Raw genomic sequence first — 16445 nt, forward strand, 5'->3', positions numbered from 1 at the left:
TGTGTTTTCTTTTCTTATCTATTCTGTTTTCATTTTATTTATTATGAGACAAAATTAAATTATCTCCTGCATAATTCATATCGTAAACATAGCAAAACTAAAGTTACAGAATCAGTTTTATGGTTCAAGTTTAAAAGCACAAAAAAGACCATAAATTTAACTCTCATTTTCTAGACCATTGAAAACCTTTAAACATATAGATAAATATATAGTGACTGATTTTAGTATATAAATAATATTTTTTTTTTAAAATAAACACTTGTTTATAGTTATTTTTATCTTACAGTAAAAGTTCGATACATATTTTGTCTATAACAATAAAATTTCAATAACACTTGAAAATTATAAATAAAATTACAATGTTGTGAGGACAAAAGAAGAAAGAGGCGACTCCAAAAAGCAAAAGTAAAGAAAAATGTTGTGAGATGCGTGGAAAGGAGAGGCAGACAAAGAAAGTTGATATAGTACATAAAAGAAGAAGATAAAGAGTTGCTGTCTACTGAGAATAGGAGGCTGCACAGGCATTGGTGCTGTTGTGTGACTGTGTAATAAAAATTAGTCGGGCTAATTCAAAACCTAAAACTTCTTAGTTTCTTTCTTCGGTGGTTCGACCTTTCTTTGCATTCTTGAGAGAGACTTTGTAACGTGTGGTCGTATGTTATACTACTGTTGAAGAAGAAGAAAGGTAGACTGCGGAAGTGTGGGTGCGGAGTTGAAGAAGAACAGTGACGTGCAAGCCTAAAACAAGTTTGTTTATTAGTTTCTCTCTTGTTCATTTATTTTATTTTATTATTATTATTTTTTTAACCGTCAGAGCCTTATGAACATTTGGTGCTTTAGTTATGTATATTAATGTCTCTCACGGTCTCACATTAGTTAAATAAGCAGTGGTCTAATAGAATAAATATGTTGGTGTATTATACTATGAGCAGTGGCCGCAGTGCTATGATGAGGATGGTAAATTTTTTCAGTATGTGAGAAAAGGAGGTAAATATCCTCTCATGAAAACATGTGTTAGAGTGCTCTTGATTAGAAGAGATAGGTCCTGTTAGAGGTTATGTTAACTGATACAAGATTAGATTAGTAGTAATTGTGATGTGGTGATAATTAAGTTATTGAATTTTTGGATGTTGAATTCAATAGTTTTTGTTAAGTGGTAGACTTATGTTATTACTGATTGGAACATAATAAAAAAGGTTGGGAAAATAACAAACAACAAATGAATGAATAAAGACTTGCTTTATTTGGACCGAGTAATTATTTTTTGTAGTTAGATTATTTTTGAAAAATAAATATATTAGTCCTCATTCAACAATAACAACAACAATAATAATAATAATAATAATAATAATAATAATAATAATAATAATAATAATAATAACTATGTGAAAAGAAATGTTAAAAATAACGTGAATAAATTATTTTTATAATTAAATTTAATTATTATTTTTTTATGTTTCTCATAAGTTATTAGATTAATTTAGTTGAACTTAGTAACTAATTAAAATGACTCAATTATATAATATCATCGTATTATATTTATATATTATATATTATATTTATTTATTTATTTATTGGGTATATTTTTCACCGAATATATAATACTATATTTATTTGTAATTTTTAAATGAATTAATGAAACATTTTTTGCTAGACACTTAGACGATCATTATTTTAATTGTCAAAATTTTTGTCAAAAATTGAAAAGAGTTGAAAATCTGAAAAGTGCTTTCTCCATCAGAATAGCTGTATAGTTCAAAATATGTTTTATTCTTTTATTATTATTATTATTTTGGATAAAAGGTGTTTTCTTCTTTATTTTTTTATTTTTTTGGACATCTTTATTTTTCGGACATCTTTAATTTAAAAATAGTAATAATATGCTTATTTTTTAATTTAAAAACTTAGTTTATCAAAATTAAATAAAATTGTTAATTTAAATTACATCCATTTAAATTTTAAATTAAATTTTTATAAATATAAATTATTTAAATAGTTAGATTAATTAAAAAATAAAAACAAAAATAATTATTACTCATTCCACCCAATCCAATTCACTGGCTTTATAGTTCTTACCTTACCACACACTTGCTTTTGTAATTTTTGTTATTGTTTTTATTTTTTGGTTTTGTTTTTTTTGTTATTATTATTATTATTATTCTTTAGGTCCATATCATATTTTTTGCTTGGTTTATAACGTTATTAGTTATTAGCATCATATCATATGGATTACACAATATTTAAACTAACCCTACAAAATAAAATCTAAATACCATAGACCAAAAATATTTTTTGGGACACCAGACAAAAAGTACAGAAAATTATTCATGGGATTACCAATTAATCATCCATTAACACTACTGACAACTCGATGGACAATTTTTGTCAGTTTTGTGAATGCAGCAGCACATTGCAGGATATTTGGCAGCGTCACAACACGTGTCAACCCCTTAATGTAGCCACATTGTTTCAGCAGCTGAGAAAATAAATTTATTCAGCACAGTAACATTGGTCTTACTTTTATACTGTATTCTTTGCACAATTTCATTATATATAAGTAGGCCAATGCTACTGTGCTGAATGAATTTTTTTTTCTCAGCTGCTGAGATGATGTGGCTACATTAAGGGGTTGACACGTGTTGTGACGCTGTCAAATATCCTGTAATGTGCTGTTGTATTCACAGAACTCGCAGAAATTATCCACCGAGTTGTCGATAGTGTTAATGAATGATTAATTGGTAATCCTATGAATAATTTTCTGAACTTTTTGTCTGGTGTCCCAAAGAATATTTTTGGTCTATGGTATTTGGGTTTTGTTTTACAGGGCTAGTCTAAATATTTTGTAATTCATATGATATGATGCTAATAACTAATAACGTTATAAACCAAGCAAAAAATATAATATGAACCTAAAGAATAAGAATAACAAAAAAAAAAAAATAATAACAAAAATTACACCAAAAGCAAGTGTGTGGTAGGGTATGAACTATGAAGCCAGTGAATTAGATTGGGTGGGATGGATAATAATTATTTTTGTTTTTTTTAATTAATCTAACTTTATTTAAATAATTTACATTTATAAAAAATTTAATTTAAAATTTAAATGGATGTAATTTAAATTAATAATTTTATTTAATTTTGAAAAACTAAGTTTTTAAATTAAAAAATAAGCATATTATTACTATTTTTAAATTAAAGATTTTCAAAAAATAAAGATATCCAAAAAAAATAAAAAATAAAGAAGAAAGCACTTTCTATCCAAAAAATAATAATAATAAAAGAATAAAACACATTTTGAGTTATACAACTATTATAGTGGAGAAAGCACTTTTTAGATTTTTAACTCTTTTCAATTTTCAACAAAAATTTTGACAACTAAAATAATGATCGTTTAAGTGTCTAGCAAAAAATGTTTCATTAATTCATTTAAAAATTACAAATAAATATACCCAATGAACAAATAAATAAATATAATATATAATATATAAATATAATACGATGATATTATATAATTGAGTTATTTTAATTAGTAACTAAGTTCAACTAAATTAATCTAATAATTTATAGAAACATAAAAAAATAATAATTAAATTTAATTATAAAAATAATTTATTCATGTTATTTTTAACATTTCTTTTCACATTATTATCATTATTATTATTATTATTATTATTATTATTATTATTATTATTATTATTATTATTAAATGAGGACTAATATATTTATTTTTCAAAAATAATCTAACTACAAAAAATAATTACTCGGCCCAAATAACGCAAGTCTATATCCATTCATTTGTTTTTTGTTATCTCCCCAACCTCTTTTATTATGTTCCAATCAGTAATAACATAAGCCCACCACTTAACAAAAACTATTGGATTCAACACCCAAAAATCCAATAACTTAATTATCACCATATCACAATTACTGCTAATCTAATCTTGCATTAGTCAACATCAGGCTGGCCCACAACATCTGCACTACCTGAACCTCTAGCCGAATATGTCTTTTCTAACCAAGACCACTCTAACACGTGTCTCCATCAGAGGATATCTACCTCCTTTTTTCACATGCTGAAAAAATTTACCATCCTCACCATAGCACTGCCCTTATACTATTGGAAGCGGTTCTGGTATTCCGCCGTACGGAAGCAGAACTTTGTTGTTCCATTCAATCTAGCTATTAAGATTTATTATAAATTATTCATACGGTGGAGATATATGGAAGTTTTCATTGAGTGAAAACAATGAGAAAAAAATTTATGGAGGTCACGCAACTTGTTAAGAAGTTATTAAGTACATACAGATGGGAAATGTCTTTTGTGTCCAGATATACAGGAAACTGGCTCGTCCTTTGTAGGCACAGTGTTTATTCATATGTCTAAAAAGCATAACAAATTTATACTTATTAAATATGTCATATTTTTAAAAATAATTTAATTTTATTAAATATAAATTAAAAATTATTATAAAAGAAGAATATTGATAAATTATAATAAATATAAAATATAATAGACATCACTAATAATTATAAAAATTAACTGTGAGATTTTTTCCTAAATAAATTTAACCTATTTTGAGTAATTAATGAATTAATTTTTTTATAATTACGTTAGTTATGTGTTAATGTGTAGAAATATTTAGCCCATTAAATATTAGTTAGCCGTAGTGTTAATTAATAAATAAATATTATTGTTGTTGAATATTATATAGTTTTTAATTTTTGGGTATATAATTAATTAGTTATTTAAGTCATTAATTATTATTATAATAATAATATTACTATATTAGTTATATTAGACGTGCAGTGCATGTAAGAATAGCAGTTATTAGTGTGTGAACGTTGATTAATTAACGACAATATAGTGTTATTAAAATTATAATTAATTATAATTTTATTTTATTGTTTTGGTAATTAATTATAATTTATTAAATATAATTAAATTATGTTAATGACAATAAATAATTATGTTTTTGAGGTTATATATTGTGATAAAATAATTAAATATAATTTAATTAATAAAATTTTAATGATTTAAAGTTTACGGGATTTATGGATAATTTTGTTTGATTGAATATTTAGCGACGTTTTCTTTTTCTTTTTTTATAAAAGATATACGTATTTTTTATTCAAAACATTTTTTTTAAATTAGAAAAATAAAAAGGCCAGTATTTCTATGTATTATATAGGAAAAATAAAAATTTAATAATTATCCTTCAAATTGGATTTTAATAGGTATTGTCAATGTTAATTTTATTCATAATTGCATAATTTTAGGGTATGTAAAATTATCATTGTAGATTTAAAAATAGTTATTACAGGTAAATCACAATATTTTTTAGATAGTTCTCGCCTTTATAAATCGCAACGGTTAAAACTGTTACAATATTAAAAATGTAAATCACTGAAAGAAAATAAAAAATATGATATGTAAGTGACAAAAATAATATATAATTAATAAACATAATTAGATCAAAGATAGAAAAGAAATTTAAAAAAATTGTAAGGACATTATATATATAGTATTTTAGGAGTTCATCACTCAACATATGCTGAGCTAATTGTACAACAAACTAAAATAAAATAATGTGGTCATCAACCAAACTTTTTAAATAATTGTACAAAAATTAACGATAATAGAGGAGAAAGAGTAAGAGATATAAAATTATGTGAAAGAAGATAAAGAAAATATGTGGAGTGAATTTTAGTTTATATAGTAAATTAAACATGATTAGAAGTGAGAATAAAAAAAATAATGAATTGTGTTTTATTAATTAATCTATATCTATTAAAAAAATATTACTATTAAAAACATAAAATAATCTATATAAATATAAAGAATAAATGAGATAAAAAGATAAGGCTAAACACTATATAAGAAGAATAATAAATAAAAAAGTGATGTGATAATAGAAAAAGAATTTGGATCTTCTAAATTTTGGATTTTTATCTTAGAGGGTAAAGTGTGATCTCTCAACTTCTTATGTTTTCTCTTGGTCCTACTTACAAAATAAATGGTGAGCGATTACACTTTATCCTCTAAAGTAAAATCCAAAATTTAGATGATCCAAATTCTTAAAAAAATTATAAAATGATAATTTTACTAAAATATTTATGTGACAAATTAACAATATTAGAAACTATCTAATATATTAAAAGTTTATTGTGTCATTATTAATTTTTTTATACATTAAAAATAAATTGATATATAGATAAATAAACAAAAAAAATTTCATATATAAAATAAAATTTATTCTCTAAATATGATATGCAATATTAAAATTCAAATAATTGATATGAGTTAACATTTTTTATACTATTATTTTTTTAAAATAATTAGATAATTTAATTTGTGAAATTATAAGATTAATACTAAATTAGTTATATAAATGTTATTTTCTATGACAACATAAATATAATTCAAAAATAAATGCTTTTTTTAAATTATTTTAAATTCTCTTTTTATATAATAGATAGATTGTTTTAAAAATAAATATGCAAATAAACATTTATAACAAATGACAACTGAAAAAAAGAATTTAATTACACCAACAATTAAGGATCCAAGTAGTAAGGAAATTAATAGTTTGAAATTGCTTGGTTTTTTTTTTGAAATAACAGTATTATTTGCGATAATAATTATTTGGAATATTATATGGGGATAATAATTATTTGGAATATTACATATAAACTGCAAAGCACACTTTTCCTTTCCTTTCTAAGCTGGTCATTCTGGACATTTCATGTTTTACATCAGGTTAAATTTGTCCATAAGTTACTAGCTACACGACAATATTTTATTGGGAAATTGATTGTACATGGAACATCAGAGTTCCGCTTTCGTACAGCGGTACATCTGATAATTTTCCTATACTATTAGTCTATTATATGGTTCGGTGCTTGTTTCATTAATGTAATATATTAATGTGTAGTTTTATTATTTTAATGAAAGTTTTAATTTATAAAAAATATTAGTTTATTATACATAATATTAAATATCATTATTTTTTATCAGAATAATGTCTTTTTCAGATTCAAAGTTAAATGTTCTTTCTAACTCTATTATTTTCAATAAATACATAATTGTTGAGAATCACATTCCAAAACTCCCTCGTTGAATGTATGTCAAGATTTTGAATAAGAATGCAAATGTTAGCGGTAGAAACAAAAATTGATAATGCAATTTTTGTGATAGAGTGTTTACGAAATCATATTCAAGAGTTAAAGCACATTTATTAAAAATAGCAAGAAGTTAAATTGATGCATGTAAGAAGGTGAATGCAAATTATATAATAGAATTGAAGAAGATTGATGAATAAACTACAAGAACATATGATCAATCTCATGTCCTACTGCCTTCTGAAAATAGGCAAGTTGAAGGTTGTGGTAGGCTTAGAGAAGGGGAGTTGAATCTATGCCTTCCTTTTTAAGTTACTGTTATGACCTTTAAATCAAACTTTCAATTCTGATTCTGTTTGTACTCAGCAGCAAAAATTTATGAGACAATTTATTTTTGTCTCATGAATATCAGAAAACAGAACACAGCAAAGAAGAAAAAAGCTAACACCAGCATATATCCTGGTTCGGTTGCATTGTGCTATGCAACCTACGTCTAGTATCCTCCACAACAATGGAGAAATTTTCACTATAGTTAAAAGTATTACATACACCAATTTCACACTCAAGTTCTAACCTAACTTGACATTGGCTATGCTAACACCTAACTATTCACTCTTAGTGCTAACCCAACTAAGAAAGAGATACCTTACAGGTACAAGATACAAGACACTTAATCAACCTAAAGAAATCATAAAATAACTCTAGGCTTTTCTCTCAAGTGTATCACTCAGCCTTTTTCCACTCATGGATTTTACTTGAGCTTTCTCACAATGCCTTTTCTCACAAGAAAGTACAGAAAGATAAACATAGAAAAGTACATCACAATCTGTAAAATATGAAGGATATTGACTTCATCAGCAGCCTCTTTGCTATGTGCAAAACCAGATATGCAAACCTCAGACACAGTTCTTCAATATTGGCCGAATACTTCTTTGAAAGAAAGCATTATCCAAGTAGAGGAACTTCACAGAACACAACTCACCAAACTCTGGTTTTCTCTCCTTACCTTCTGAATGAGCAGCAAGCTTCTTTTATCTCCTTGCATGTTGCTGGGTTCACCTTCCTAGGTCAACTTCTTGAGCCTTGAGCTTCACCAACCCAGCCGATCACATTTTTCCCAGTAATCTTCAAATTAGAAACTTTGCTTCTGACTTCTCTATCCTGACCGAAAGCCATAAAGCAGCAACCATAAGAGTCTTCCAATGGTCAACCGAATCTGAGCCATTAAGAAGCTACTTGGTCCCCAAGAATCACTTGTGACCGTAGATACACAGCAGATTAGGGCAGAGAGTAACTTTCCCTTGTATGCCATTTTTGCACTTGCAGAGAATTGGGAAGAGGAGAAGAAGATCTGATGCATGTAAACGGAAATAGGTTACCTTTAACCTTTACCTAAGATTGATTTGGTTTGAAATGGATGATTAGACTTCTGCCTTTCAAGCTTAATCTCTCTCTTTCTTTCTTCTTCTGTGAATGGCGTGTGGAAGAAGCTCTTTCTCTTTCTTCTGTGATTTGACTGAGACAGAGAAGTATACGTTGCTTTTGGTTGAAGCACATGGAAAGAGTTTGAACTAAGTGAAGTACTAGGGCTTGGGTCAGATCACTTCATTTTGCCCATTTTGATTTTTCCAGCCTTGTTTCCTTATGGGCTTCGTTTATATTTTTGACCCACCAGCCTTGCTATATTATTTTTCATTCCAATTGGGCTGCTAAACTAAGTTTTGGCCTGCAACATATTTATAAATAATTAGTAACATATAATTACTAATTAATCAACACTAATTATTTATCTTGCCCAATAATGTTTGTCATCACTAATTTAATTAGTTAATTTCTTAACTCAACAATCTCCCCCTTGATGACAAACATATTTATGCAATAACCAAGAGGAATTAAATTTTAGTAAAATTTTGAAAACTTCCCTTTGATTGATGTTGCTCCCCCTTTTCTTTTCAAGAGTAGTTCCCCCTGGATTTGTGCTCTTCTCTTCTTTTCTGTCTACATTATACTTATACAGAATATAGTGAGGAGCTACACATAATTGTCTTTAACTAAAGGAAATTGAGCAACTAAAAATACAATTTCAGCCCAGAGTTCAATATGTCATGAAACCAGGTTCCAATAAGACAATTACAATAGTAGCAAACAGTTGCAAATTCATGTTAGCAACCTTCCTTACAGCAGTACATTTGGAACCCAAAATTAATAGTATCTGCAGTAGTCATATGAAAACTAGTTCTAATGCAGCAGTCAAAATAGAAGTAAAAAATTAATAGTATCTGCAGTAAAACCAAAAAACTTTAACAGTCAAAAAGCAACATTTCCTAGTCCTATTCCTATTGCTATTACTCCCCTTTTGTCATCAAGAGCGGACAATAAGCAAGAACAACACAAAAAAAAACTTTAAACTTGCATGAAAGAGTTAGAGCACAGTTCAAAGAACTAACTATACTAGCAAAAGTGCAGCAGTATTTAGAGTTATTACAATCATCTAAGAAAAAATAATGTAATAGTAGCAAAAGAAACATAATTCATGAGACAAAAAGAGAACAACAGCTACAGTTTTTATGAGACAAATTCTAGGCATCAGAACCATTCCCCTCCGAACCAGCTTCCTCTTCCTCATAAGTGGCAAGGTCTTCATCCTTTTGAAGGTTATCAATAAAAGTCATGAACACAGCCACTCTATCCTTTGATTTTCTTAGGAAATTCTCATGCTTGCTAGCTAGCTTCCTTTGTTCCTTACTCATTGCAATCATATGATTGGATTGGAAGACAAATTCCTGAACAACATCCTTGACCATATTCAGCAGAGCAAATTTCTTCTAAGTAGAGATGGAAGTACCCTCGGTGGATGGAGCAGGAGATTCCTCAGGGATAAATTCATCATTTTCATTATCTAACACCACTCTCTCAGATCGAGTAGGTCCCTTTTGCTGTTTCACTGCACCACCTCTATTTAGATATGAATGTCTATTTTGATACTCATCATTGGTCAAGTCAACACCAAAATACTCAAATATGCAAGTTAGAAACATTCCATAAGGAAGTGCTTTATTTTTCTCACTCCTAACAGAGTCATACATGTATCTAACCATCAAATATGCAAATGAAATTTCAGTTTTGGTGAGAAGGGCATATAAAACAAGAGTATCAGCGTAGAAAACCCTTTGATATGAACCACTTTGAGGAAGTATAATATGGTTGACCATTTGGTGCAATTGAGCACGCTCATATTCCAGGGCTTTGTGAGTGGGTGAGATGCCATCAATTAATGAAACATGTTCACATATGTGTGCTAATGCATCATTGTAGGAAATACCAACACCCTCATCCCACTTAACTGAAGTGTAAGCACAAGGCCCAACATCAGTATACTTCAAAGCATCACTGATAGTTTCATTGTTTAAAACTATGTCTCGGCCCTTTATATATGAGTGAGCAGTGCCTTCATGATATGTCATGTTGGTATAAAATTCTTTGACCAATAAGGGATAAACAGGCTTTTTGATGTCAAAAAGGTGATTTCAGTCCAGAAAAATCAAGTTATTAACAAATGGAAAACCTTTTCTTTTCAAAGATGGAAAATCAGTAAGAAAAGATGGACATAGTGTACGATACCGAATAACCCCCTCATAAAAGTCATTGTTCATGGAAGATTTGAATCTATAAGGATTATAGTTCGAATGAGAGGTCAAAAAGCGAGCTTTGTGATCAAAAGGCCCAATGTCAGGTTCACTAACTGATTTAAGAGGAACTCGAGTTTTACCTCGCTGAGAACGCACAGGAACAGACCTTGACCTAGGTTGTGGTGGCTCGGGAGCAGGTTCTTCAGCAGCAGGGCATTTGCCCTTGGATGATGCAGGTTTCGAGGAGCTCAGTTTAGAAGGAGTTGCCTTTAGTGGTGGCATCGATTTGGCGGAGGATGGAACCCTGGAGGGATTCTTTGTGCGAGCCATAGGGTCGGTTCATGGAGGAGAGGTAGGAGGAGAAGGTGAGGGAGTGAATGTAGGGTCTTGAGAGCGAGTTGATGGTCTAGGATAAGCTGGAAGCTTATGAAGCTTTTCACGTGGTGCTCTTTTTGTGATGACTTTCTTCCTCATTTGGTTACTTTCAGGCTTTTGAGGGGAGAGAAGCAAGAAAAGTAGTGGAGGAAACTGAGGAGTTGAGGATAAGTTAATGGAGGGAAGAGAGAGAGTGTTGGTAACCGTACCCAAAGGAAGTTTTTCACAAATCATGCAACTGCATCATCTTTTGAAAAGACTTGAAAAGACATGACCTCATAAAAGAAAGATTTTATTTGATTTTAAACTAAAACAGGAAATTAATTTTAAATTTTGAAAACCCTTTTTGAAAGAAATTAAATCAAACTGAAAATCTTTTGGACCAGAAAACATTAAATGAAAACCCTTTCAAAAATTTAAACACATAGGCCAACAAAAAATTAACCAAACAAAAATGTAACATTCATATTTGGGCCTAGAGATGGTTGGATTTAAGGAAACACATAGGACCACCCATGATCTGAACTTTTTTTTTTTTGAGGTTGGCCCAAATCAACTATAACTTGAAGCAAACTTAAAACGCGCTGATTGAAGGTAGAGTTCATCACCTGCCCAGAATTGTCTCATGCCTGTTTATGAGACAAAAACTTCAACAAACACATCAGCAACTTCCAAACAAAGAATCATAACTTAAAATACCAAGACTAATCCTAAGCATGCAAAATCTGTCCTCAGCTAGTGGTTTTGTAAAAATATCTGCTAATTGCTCCTCTAATTTAACAAATTGAATGCTAATATCCCCCTTTTGGACATGTTCTCTTATTGAGTGAAATTTTACTTCAATATGTTTAGTCCTAGAGTGCAAAACTGGATTTTTAGAGATATTAATGGCACTCATATTATCACACAATAAGGGAATATTTTCAGCATTTAATTTGTAATCAGCAAGTTGTGTTTTTAACCATAAAAGCTGAGAACAACATGAAGAAGTAGCTATATACACTACAACAAAACAACATCTTAGCGACGGTTTTAACTGTCACTAAATGGTTTTGCGACGGTTAAAAAAAGCATCACAAATTTGAGCGTCGCCAGCTGACATAGTGACGGTTTTGGACCACCGTTGGTAAGGAGTGTCGCTAAATTGTTTGTGACGGTTTTTTAAGTATAAAACCGTCACTAATTTGTAACACTTGTAAATGTATTTTTTATGTTGCATTTCGTGACGTTTTAAAACTGTCGTTAAATTACTAAATCCTGTTATAGTTTTTCCTTATATTTCATGACTATTTTAAACTATCATTAAGTTACTAGTTCTTATGACAGTTTTTAGGTATATTTAGTGACTATTTAAACCGTCACAATATTTTTAATGACGGTTTTTTTATTTAAATCATACTAAGTTACTAGTTCTTATGACAGTTTTTTTCTGTATTTAGTGACTATTTTAAACTATCATAATCTCTCCAACATCAATACTTTCTTTTATTAATTATTGCAAAAATTATTTCTATTATAAATAATTTATGTGTCTACCAACAAAATAATAAATGACATTATATTTCAACAAATTTAAACTCAATCTCACAAGTTTTACAAATATAGAAACAATATATTTCAAAAGTTAAATTCTACAAGTTATACATAGTCATAATCCATAAAATATAAATTCAAAAACTTCCAACTTAATCCAAACATATAAAGCTAACAATTATACTTGTAACTTAATCCTCAATTTCGCTTCACCTTCAACCTCAACAGTGTCCAGTGTCAACAATTGCTTCACAAGCAACTCTTGTCCTCTGCAAATGAGAGAATGCAATGATTAGAATGCATTCACAAATAAAAAGACTTGCAATAGAACATGAAATATAGAAAATTAGAAATATCCGAAGAAAGATTACCACCAAGACTAATGCACATTTGAATTTGTTTGAAATACATGGCATAACCCCAAGCTCATAAAACCAAAGAGGATGTAGAAGATAATATTCAAATAGGCTAGTTAAAATAGCAGAGTATAAAGTGAAGGAAAAGAGAAGAGTATTGTTAAAGGACAAGCAAAAAATTTGAAGCAAGTGCATACCCAAATATGAGGTCAATCCACTCATGTAAATGAGCAGATGCATACTCACTCTCCAGAACCATCCTATGCTTATGCACAAAATCAACTGGATTTTCAGCCCAAGGAGGAAGTCTTACAGTATCTGATATGGTAGAAGAATCACACGGATAATAACTAAAATATGCACTTGACTATACCAAAAATTCTTCTAAAGAAACAAATGCTGAAATATAGAGTATACCAAGCTTTTCTCCCAATTGTATTGTGCCAAAATCAATTGAATTTTCGTTTGTGAGGACCTCAGGGAGGTAAAATAGCTCGAGAACCTGATATGTTGACATAAATAGGCTAAAAAAAATGCACAAGATGAGATAAGAGTGCAAAAGGTACAAATCAATCAGTTTGTCATAAAAGTTGATAGACTTACCAATTCCTTCACATCACTCATGTCCTCAAGGACTCCATTCCAAGTAGTAGAAACATCTGAGAACATCCGATCTGCATGATTAAATTTTCCACCTTGAAGTTTGATTGCAAGGGTAGTGAATGATTCAACCCTAACAAGATAATACAGAACTAAAAAGAAGATAATAACCATTAACTTTGCAAAACAAGCAACTAAGAATCAACCATACTCGAGAACATTGTGTACAGAATAAGAAATTGCTTCTATTGCTATTGTAGTTTGAATGTCAACATTATCATAGACTCATAGTGGTTTATATTGTGCTATGAATATAAACTAATTTTAAAATTTATCACAACAGTAAAATAGACACACTAATTCTACAGTAAGATATCAACAAAGCATGATCATAAGTTAATATATCTATGAGTTAAATTTGTTATTAGCATTCTGAAATAGCCTGGCTATCAGTTAATATAGCTTCCCTTCAAAAATCAACTTCCCCAAAAGCTACCAAACAACTCTGGCAAAACATGGTCAAACACATTATTTTATAATTTTCTATTGAAAAAGGAAGCGAAAAATAGAAGGGAACCCACTGTTCCTGCACTGGAGTAGTGTGATCCGTAATGGAATTTGGGGATGACTGGGTCGTTAAAGCTAGCATATCTCTCTTAAAATTTTTTCAGGACGGTCTGGGTTCAATGCACCAATAAGCTGCATTAATTATCAGAGAAAAGATAAAAACATTCTCTTTTGAAAGGCAGAGTTCTCTAACTAGCAGTAGCACCCCCATATTTGCTAACAGCAGCAATAGAAGCCGCAAGTGCCTCATCCCCTGAAAATCAAACAACTCATGAGGGATTGCCAGTAAGAAAAGGGTAAAGGAAAAGTTAACTCTGAAATTAATGGTAGCCATATTGGAGTTCCCACATTGTTTTGGCGTGACAACAGAACTAGAGCTTGGTTTCAGCTGTGTATATGCTGCCTTGCAGAAAATTGTATATCTGAAAAGAGAAAGTTTCTTGAAAGCAATACTCAAGCAACATAATTAGTTAAACTTCAACAATGGCATAAGTATAGCATAATATATGATCCCACTTGTTCCTGCTTCCTCCCATGGCTCTTCGAATTGTTGATCCAATTTCATTGACAGTTTCTGCAGCATCATTCAGAGGATAGCTGTGAACAAAAAATAGCAGTTCAGGTCAGAGTGTGATTACAATTCAAATTGGCAATTGCTTTTGCAGTAACTTGTCCCTAAGAGTACAAAAAAAGATATACCTAACCAAATAGGACATAGACTTACTTTTTGATGTCACTCCAGAATGGCTTTTGCGCCTCTATACATCTGCAGAAGTTGAACCATATAAATAAAGTAATTCACATGATACTTCAATAGCTATAATAGACAATTTTGAGGACAAGACTCACAGTTGATCCACAGTCACCATCACCAACTTTACTGTCCCAATCATTTAGGCTATCCTTAAGATCTAGAATAACATTTGCAGCGGTTTCAATGGCAATCTCAAGGACTTGGCCTTGCTCACTTAGCTGTAGAGGTCGTCTCTGTGGCTTATGTAAAGTAAACATAGGAACCATATTTCAAAAATTATATCAGGATATAAGTACATATACAGTTGACATGATTAACATATATTTAATAAAACTCAACCAGCTTTCAAATGATATTGACAAGTCAATTCTACTTTTACCGATTCACCAAAATGATATTGACTAGTCAATTCAATTTAAATAACAATTTCATATAAGATAAAAATTAATAAATTAAGAAAAGAAATAATTACTGGTTAAGAAACAAGGGAAAAAGATCACATGTGTTATATCATTATAACTACGCCCAGCCAGTGTATTGAGTTGCATTAGGTAGTCAAAATTACTTATCTGCACAAGGGATTATAAAATTAATGAATATAAGTGATTCATATGCATATTATATTAGAATCAAAATCCTTTGATCAGTTAAGGCTCAATTCATACCTCCCACCTAGCCCAGCGCTCCATAAGTTATATTCTTTTTAAAATCCTTTTATCAGTTTTATATTATATTTCTTTTTCAATATTAATTTTCTCAGGGTATTTAACAATACCTATTTTTCAAGGTGGAAAGAAGGGAACACCTTTTGAATTTCAGCAACTCCTATAATTTTTTGAATTCTAGTAAATCTTCTTGTTTGATTAAAACTTCAAGTTGTGCTGCTACATTGATGCGAACTTGGAGGACTTCTTTTGGTTGCGGTTGGAAGTGGTTATGGCTGCATCTAATTCCCAGGGAAGATTTGTTGCCGCCAAAATAAAAACAAGCTCATCCGTCTTGGCCAAACCGTCCATCTGCAATCTAATGCAAATGATCAATATTTGAGAGAGCACAACAAAATACACATCACTTCATTGTAAATTGATAAATGAGCTATAAGGTGCTGCAAGGGAACTAAAGGAATTGTACGTTGTGTAGTATAAATACAGAACTATAAATACAGTGAGATAATGTGAGTGAAAATTTCAAGAGGTAATGATATGGTCGTCAGTTTCCTCAATAAGAGTAAAGTATTACCTATCTTTCTTACTTTGGTAAAATAATGGTCAAATGAATCTAAGTCACACTAGCTAGTTAAAGGGTGAAATGAACAATAAAAACATATTCAGTAAATCAAGAAAAACTAACAAAAAGAGAAGTGGATGATTCAAAAAGTAACTAAAAATGCATATACCATACCAGTGACAATGGTGTCTCTCCATGAAAGGCATGCCCTGAGTTGCCTTGCTGCCTTTTTCACATTATCACCCTAAAGGTGGTGTGACAACTAAAATTGATGGCTTTGGGAAT

The 16445-nt window shown here is 29.8% G+C and overlaps 2 protein-coding genes across 2 annotated transcripts; both read right to left on the minus strand.

The window, feature by feature from the left end:
• Window positions 1-12834: 12834 nt before the first annotated feature.
• LOC130978900 (beige protein homolog 1-like) lies at window positions 12835-14261 on the minus strand. The gene is made up of 5 exons (XM_057902279.1): window positions 14190-14261; window positions 13664-13764; window positions 13430-13515; window positions 13210-13330; window positions 12835-12925 (listed from the first exon to the last, which is right to left on the minus strand). Exons 1-5 carry the CDS (start codon window positions 14259-14261, stop codon window positions 12835-12837), a joined length of 471 nt encoding a protein of 156 aa, XP_057758262.1.
• A 106-nt stretch (window positions 14262-14367) lies between these two features.
• LOC130978917 (putative 3,4-dihydroxy-2-butanone kinase) lies at window positions 14368-15199 on the minus strand. Its single transcript, XM_057902280.1, has 5 exons — window positions 15029-15199; window positions 14917-14945; window positions 14696-14776; window positions 14528-14601; window positions 14368-14432 (listed from the first exon to the last, which is right to left on the minus strand). Exons 1-5 carry the CDS (start codon window positions 15197-15199, stop codon window positions 14368-14370), a joined length of 420 nt encoding a protein of 139 aa, XP_057758263.1.
• Between the last annotated feature and the right edge of the window lie 1246 nt (window positions 15200-16445).

Source organism: Arachis stenosperma, chromosome 1 (genome assembly GCF_014773155.1).
Source record: "Arachis stenosperma cultivar V10309 chromosome 1, arast.V10309.gnm1.PFL2, whole genome shotgun sequence".
In the NCBI taxonomy this organism is placed as follows: domain Eukaryota; kingdom Viridiplantae; phylum Streptophyta; class Magnoliopsida; order Fabales; family Fabaceae; genus Arachis; species Arachis stenosperma.

What these genes read in the sequence shown, in the direction of transcription:
- LOC130978917 (XM_057902280.1), bottom strand. Translation starts at nt 15,199, where the DNA reads ATGGTTCCTATGTTTACTTTACATAAGCCACAGAGACGACCTCTACAG. An exon ending in GGCGCAAAAGCCATTCTGGA is followed by an intron (nt 14,777 to 14,916) that starts GTGACATCAAAA and finishes TTTTGTTCACAG; the next exon opens with CTATCCTCTGAATGATGCTG. An exon ending in TGTTGTCACGCCAAAACAAT is followed by an intron (nt 14,433 to 14,527) that starts GTGGGAACTCCA and finishes TTTGATTTTCAG; the next exon opens with GGGATGAGGCACTTGCGGCT.
- LOC130978900 (XM_057902279.1), bottom strand. Translation starts at nt 14,261, where the DNA reads ATGCTAGCTTTAACGACCCAGTCATCCCCAAATTCCATTACGGATCAC. An exon ending in CTCCAGTGCAGGAACAGTGG is followed by an intron (nt 13,765 to 14,189) that starts GTTCCCTTCTAT and finishes TCTTCTTTTTAG; the next exon opens with TTCTGTATTATCTTGTTAGG. An exon ending in TGGATTGACCTCATATTTGG is followed by an intron (nt 12,926 to 13,209) that starts GTATGCACTTGC and finishes TCTCATTTGCAG; the next exon opens with AGGACAAGAGTTGCTTGTGA.